General features: G+C 34.7%; 1 protein-coding gene across 1 annotated transcript; it reads right to left on the bottom strand.

The window, feature by feature from the left end:
- Nucleotides 1-5,626: 5,626 nt before the first annotated feature.
- LOC133829187 (uncharacterized) lies at nt 5,627-6,311 on the bottom strand. Its single transcript, XM_062259056.1, has one exon. The coding sequence runs from the start codon at nt 6,239-6,241 to the stop codon at nt 5,819-5,821; it is 423 nt and encodes a 140-aa protein (XP_062115040.1). The 5' UTR covers nt 6,242-6,311; the 3' UTR covers nt 5,627-5,818.
- Nucleotides 6,312-7,150: the final 839 nt, after the last annotated feature.

Here is a 7,150-nt window from a genome sequence, read left to right as displayed (position 1 = left end):
CCAAAATGTCCTCCCTATTAATTCTAAACCATTTTGTCCATGTAGGGCCATTTTAGTCATTTTACCCAATTCTCGCTAATTCCTCAAGTGTCTCTAATATTTTCCCGTTGCTTTCCAATACCTGATTAATCACCAAGAATATTCCTCGATATCAAAATAGATCCCAATATACTCATAAAATTCCTATTTATACCCCCAGGCTCGCCCTGAGCCGGGTATAAATCCCCACCTTGACTTTACCGCTAGTCTGCTCTCTAGGATCGTCTCGAGTCACAAATCACAGGTACATCCACATAACAATGTGGTCTCGACAATCATCACATATCAATACAGTTATGCCCAAAATGGCCAAAATTACAATTATGCCCTTCTAACACAATCAGGGCCTACATGCATACTAATACACATAGTCATGCATCTCAAATAGTCAAATAGTCATATAACATGCTTAAATCATAACCATGCATTTTACTTATTAAAGTCACACATAAATCCCAATATGCCCTCCAGGCACACTAATCAAGGCCCTTAAGCCTTATTAGCGAATTTGGGTCGCTACAATCATCATCCCTACACCTTTGCTCGCTAGCGACCAGTCGATCAAAGATGTTAAGCTGCCTAGGCGGCCCCCCAGCATTCTAGCTCGTTGGCCAATTTTCTCTTGGTGGGGGATCCGTTCTCCACCCATCACTCCTTGCCTTTGACCAACATCTCCTCTTTCGGAATCAACTTCATTGTTGTCATGGCCATCCCTAAAGCGTGACCGACTATGGTGCTACCTGCTGATCACGCTATTTCCCCCTCCCCTCGCTGGCATGTCTCGTCTTTCAGGTGGAGGCCTGTGTTGGTCGGTCGGTCCCCGGGCATTATTATGCTGTGGGGGGACCCTGACCGCAGAGCCTGGCTCGACCTATCCCCTGCCAGTAGAAGGACGTTGTCCCCTGCTCAATGGATTTGGCTCCTCAGCAGTTTGGCGTCTAGGGCTTCAGGGGGGCTGGCCGACCCTATTCTGCCTTTGCTACTGGGGATTATCTCTACCAGCGCGAGAAGGAGGTTGCTGCTCAGGATGTTGAATTGGAATATCTTATTGAGCAATAGGAGGCTGCTCCAGCCTCTGAGGGCTTGCTGGTGGAGGCGGAGTGTGGTGATGTTTTGGACAATTTGAATGTGGATCGTTTTGTGGCAGTACACTGGGTGGCTGATCTGGTTGAGAAGCTAGCGCGGGTTGTCCTCGAGCCAATTGAATGAATGCCTCCATGGCGGCAGTGGCGTCCCTGTTGGGTTTTACGCCCTTATAAAACCATGTCGGACATGTAGCACGATTTCATATTATCAATAGAAGTAGTAGAAATCATTTAGTTTGACAACTGTGTTGCTTGCTTGTTTTATTACATGATTATTGAAATAATACAAACATTTATAAAATCCCGAACATATGGATAGTTACAATTATAGTGACTAGGTCACAGTGGATTATAGTTGTGATTATATGTTCAAAAGAACGAGTCTTAAGATTAGATCAGTGCATTGGATTTTCACTGATTAGGCAATCTACGATATGATCTACTTACACATTCAGGGTGTGATGTCTTGTCCAAGGCATCGACCAAGTAGATAAGATCGGATGTATTTAGTTACATCGGACTAGGACTGATATTGATTATTGATTGATAAATAAGTATCGTTGTTATCAAATCTAATCAATGTCAGAACTTTGACCATTTATTAAGTCGATCTTAATTCTGAGTGATAATATTCTGCTAATTATATTATTTAAATCTTTTGACTGGTTCGTTACCAGCTTACCCTATGGTCTAGCCCATACTTACATCTTGGAGATTTATTAGTGTAATTGAGTGGGAGTATTATTCATAGATACGAAATCTATAACTTCTATATGAGAAGTGAAAAGATGATCTCCTTAATTGCTTTGTTCGAAAGGTTAAATGATTGAGATCTCATTTCCGTGATTAAGTTCATGAAAATATCATTTATAAGGAACTTAGTGGGAGTTAAGGATAAAATACTGATGAGGGGTAAAACGGTAATTTGCACCCAGCTCGTTAGTAAGTCATCGATAGAGGATTGACTGATCGTAATGGTTATAACAATGGATAACGTATTTATGGTTTTGAAAATACGTTCTATGAATTCAAGAGTTCAATTCCGAGTCTATAGTGGAGTCACGAGGAATTAATTAGGTAGTGAAATTATTAGTAAATAAATTCACAGTAACTTGTTGGAGCTTGATTTCATGGATCCATGGTCCCCGCATCACCTTTGAGTAAATCATCTAGAATGTCTCAATTAATTGATTTAATTATCAATTAGGATTTTTAAAGTTGACTAGGTCAATTTTGAAAAATTTACAGAGATATGAGATTTAGAGAATAAAAGAGAATCTTTGGGTAAATTTATTAATATTGATAAATTGGTATCAATATAAATAAATAATATTAAATCAAGTTTCAAATTATAATTAGTTAATTTGAATAAGGATTTAATTAATTAATTAAAAATAAATAAATAAATAAAAAGTTTTGAATTTAGGCCCAGTTGGGATTTAAATTCAAAACAAAGAAATTGAGCCCAAGTCCATTTATGGCAGCCCAAGGCTTTTATTTTTGTTTATTATTTTTTAATTAATTTAAATTTAAATAAATCTCATTAAGTTGCCTATATAAGGAATATGATATCTAGGGTTTTAGGAAGGAACTCAGTCTCAGTTGATTTGGGTAAGTGAAAACCTAGACACTCTAATCCTTTCTAAGCCACATTCTCTTCTTCTTTTCTAGATCTCTATCTCATGTGTTGAGAACCAGCCCACACTAGTTCTAGGTTGATCAAAGGCTTGGTGAGGAAGACTGTGTTGCTGATCTTGTTCAATCTCTTGATAATACTCTGCTACAGAAAGGAATCAAGGGTTAGAGAGATTGAAGGATGGAGTTGTTCCAGTTCCGCTGCGTAATGTAAGTTTTTACTTTACTCTATATTTGTCTCAATTTCATAGGAGCATGTTCTAGGAATTTGCATGTTTGTTTGATAATATGTAAATTGCATGAAAATAAATAAAGATCCTGCAATGAGATTTTCCTACAGTCCCTCTGTCGGCGATCCATGTTGGTCTACCTCTCATTCAGTTCTTGGCGTTGCCTATCAATTTCTCTCTGCTGCAACGCCATCGTTTCAGCCAGATTTTCCTGATTAGCCCTCAAATTTGCTAATTTTTCCTGCAACACAATCAATGTCGTCCTCAAGGTCTCAGAATCCATTTCCTCCTCTTCGAACTTCACTTGTGGCTCATCCTCAGCCACATTTTGTGGAGGAGGCTGAGATGGTACAGTACTAGAGGTTTGTCTAGTTTTTCTAACTGTTTTCGCCATTTGATCTTTTTGAAAGTCTTGAGTTCGACTATGAATGAAAGCACCAAAATATTAACCCTCGAATTGGTCGACGACCCGAGTCAAGTAAAATGATCGAAAATGAGATGAAATCAAGACGAAAAGATAAAACAAAAGATTTATAGTGGTTCGGCCCCAATAAAATGGTCCTACGTCCACTTAGTGTTCTTATTGGTGTAAAATCCCAAGGGTTGTGATCAATGAACTAGGGTTCACGAGTTTCACAAGCTTCCAGATGAATACAATTATGGTGGATAAAAACACTCTTTTTCTCTCTTAGAATTCTGAAGTTCCAAAAAGTAAAAATCCAAAAGTCTCTTTTCTTGAGCCATTTGATTCTTATTTATAGGTTCAATGAGTTCTACATGGGCCAATAGACTTTAATTATATTTAATACAGGCGTATCTAAATAATAATGGCAATTACAAATAATGCATAATTGTAAGATTACACATCTGAAGGAAATAAATGAATATACGCGACCAGGCTGGTCGCCCATAATTATGATGTCTGATGAGCCAATTCTCTTCTGGTCGATGGTCGAACAGATTATACTTACTTAAACTGCCACGTGCATCCTACGTGTAGGCCAGTCCTGCCACGTCATCGGGTAATCCGTTTTTGTGTAAACACTGCTTTGCTTTTTTTTTTTTTAATAAAAAAATTATATCATATATCTAAAAAATTGCTTAACAAATTTATAATAAGTAAAAGTATGTCCTATCATATTTAGTTATCCACATTAAACTAAAAAAATTTAACTAGCACATATTCCTTCAAAATCACGTACAAAAGAAAAGGCTCAAAAGTAGACAAAATTGAAGCAAAATGTACTACTATTGCAGTTGCCACCTAAATTAAATTGGAGTTTATTAGGTTTGGTTCGACTTCTGTATGGGCTTTAAAATTAATGCACATATATAAATATATATATATATATATTTATATATATTTCAAATCTGAGTGTGGGTTTGAGCCCTTCTCAGCCTAAAGTAGCTCCATCCCTTAAACGTTTGATTATAATTTAATAGTTAGACTTGCTAAAAAACAGTTAGACTAATTATATATGCCAACGAATTTATTAAATGAGAATATTTATATTTATATTGTAGCTCTGGTGACGCTTATAAGTAAATCAATTATGGCTTATTGTGATTTTTTTCTTCCCGAATTATTACCAATACAAATCGCGCCCTCCGAATTTTTCAACTTGTTAAAAAATCCCTCTGAATTATTCACGTTACTGAAATATGAAACTTCCGGTCAATTTTACTAACGGAATAGTGATATGATAGTTTCTGGCCAACTTGGTATTGTCATGTTAATGCATCGTTTAATATAAAGAATAAATAAGATTTTTGCCCCCAAACTATTACTATTACTAAATTGTGCCCCTGAATTTAAAAAATTTATAAAATTAAAAAATAGGAACGAAACTATTAAAATTAAAAAAAAAATTGATGGTGACAAAAAATTGGCTTGGCTGTTAGGTATGCGTCAGAATGAGCTCAAAGTTGGTTGGGTAGTGACATCGTCGACAGATTGAGCTCATGTGGGTCCTTGACGACATTCAGCTTTGGTGTCACCTATGTCACCTTAAGTTTTTATTTTGTATGATTTATTTTAATTTAAAAGAATTTTTAGTTTCAAATTTTTTATATTTTCTTTATAATATTTAAAATATTGTTTAAATTTGAAGTTTTAGAATTCCAGGGGCATAATTTTGTAACTGTAAAAATTTGAAGGGCAAAATCCTATTTATTTTTTAAATTATACACGTAGCAATCCACATCAGCATTCCAGTGTTGCTATATGACCATTCAGTTAGCAAAATTGGATGGAAGTTTCACATTTCAATAACGTGAATAGTTCAGAGAGAATTTTTAATAAGCCAAAAAATTCAGGACGCACGATTTGGTAGTGGTAATAGTTGGGGAAAAAAAATCCTAATAAGCTAATAATTAATTATAATTATTCAATAATGTTAATTTTCTTCGTAAAAAAATAATAATGTTTGTTTTTCCACATGTAGTACTGTATATTTATTTCAATAAATGAGATGGTTGCAAAAATTTTGGACCCCGACCCTTTCGACAAAAGCTAATATTAAAGAGTTTCATTGATTTTTTCATTTTCTAATGATTAAGTTTGCTTTTGTCTCAAAGATAGATTAATTAATTGGGATAAAATAAAAATGTTCTAATATACATAAATTTTCTCGTAAACAATAACAGCTAGGTTTCAAAGGATCAAAATAATATTTGTATTTATTTTTCAATTAATAATTTCCCTATCACAAAACATCAAAATTAAACAAAAGCACAGTCTAAGAAATAGACAAATTCTGACAAAGCCTTTTATTTAAGTCATAAAGTTATGTTAATATTATGTCTATAATTAAGCCTAGGAAGATGTGATCAAACTTCACCATCTCTAACCTTAATGTCACTTTTCTCATCTTCACCAAGAACCACCTTTTTGTTATTTTGTCTAACTTCAAACTCATGACAAGCCATCCACAAACGGCTTTTCAACCTCTTAATCCAACTGTAAAAGCCGCAGCCACCACCACCGCCTCCGCCACCGCCAAGATCAATCTTCTCCAGAGGAGCGGCAGCCCAGCGCCGGCCATACGTCCGCCCCAAATAGCATGATAGGACCGTCAAAACTAACAGCACTGAAATTACTGCAAAAAACGGACCAATGGAACCAAAAGAAACTGAAGCAATAGTAGTACTACTCGCTTGATCACCACGATTATTATTCGGGAAAGCACCTTGCTGCCCTACTTCTGACTGTTGTTGCTGCTGATTATTAGGCAATAATGCTGCACTTGCCATGGATATATGTTGATGATAATGATCTTTTGTTTAGAGCCAAAAAGAAATAGAATGAGACCGAAATATATATTAAAGCTATCTTTGATATTAAGTATGTACTCGATCTTACTATCTCTTATATTTATAAGGAGATAAAGTTGTTTAATATTAAGGCTAGCTTTTTTCCTTGTGGGCTTTTGGCGCTTTATTACGTGCATGAGTGGAAGACAACATGGAAAGGGTTAAAGTATACGTAGAAAGTAACTTCTTTAAGTTCATCAATATCTTGGCGCTTCATGGTTTAATATATAAATCTGTATAAACACACACACATATATATATATTTATATTATATATAGATTACATGCTTAAGCACTTGTCTCTCTCTCTGTCTATATTTCTACGAATGTACTATGAGATTCCAAAGTAAATTGAAGTTCCATGTGACTAGTTTTAACTTTGATTCATCTGTGTCCTATTTCTTCTGATGATGTAAAGTGCATATTCTATCTTTTGTTTTGGGCCAAACCCACGACACGTCAAATTTCCCATAACGAAAAATAATATTTTGGTGCTAGTCTTAACAAGGAAGATATGTTCCCTAAATAATACTAAAAAAAGATAGAAATTATATTGACCCTAAAATACAGTTAATTTATTCCGTGAAAAAATAGATGTATGCATTTTCGACAAAAAGAAAAGAAAAGAAAAAAGAAATCCCATAAAAATAATTGGAAATAATTTATTCCTTTATTTTCATCACTTTTCTTTACCAAAACTTAAGGTGCCAACTTATTCCTTTTATCCTCATACTATTTATTTGTCATTAAAATTATGTAATATTTGTAAGAGAAATAATAATATCAGTGTATATTATTATTGTTAAATTACATTTAATTTTTAGAATGGAAAAAACTTTGTGCTAATTTG

Source organism: Humulus lupulus, chromosome 4 (assembly GCF_963169125.1).
Source record: "Humulus lupulus chromosome 4, drHumLupu1.1, whole genome shotgun sequence".
Classification (NCBI taxonomy): Eukaryota; Viridiplantae; Streptophyta; class Magnoliopsida; order Rosales; family Cannabaceae; genus Humulus; species Humulus lupulus.
This window is presented reverse-complemented; position numbering and strand designations above follow the sequence as displayed.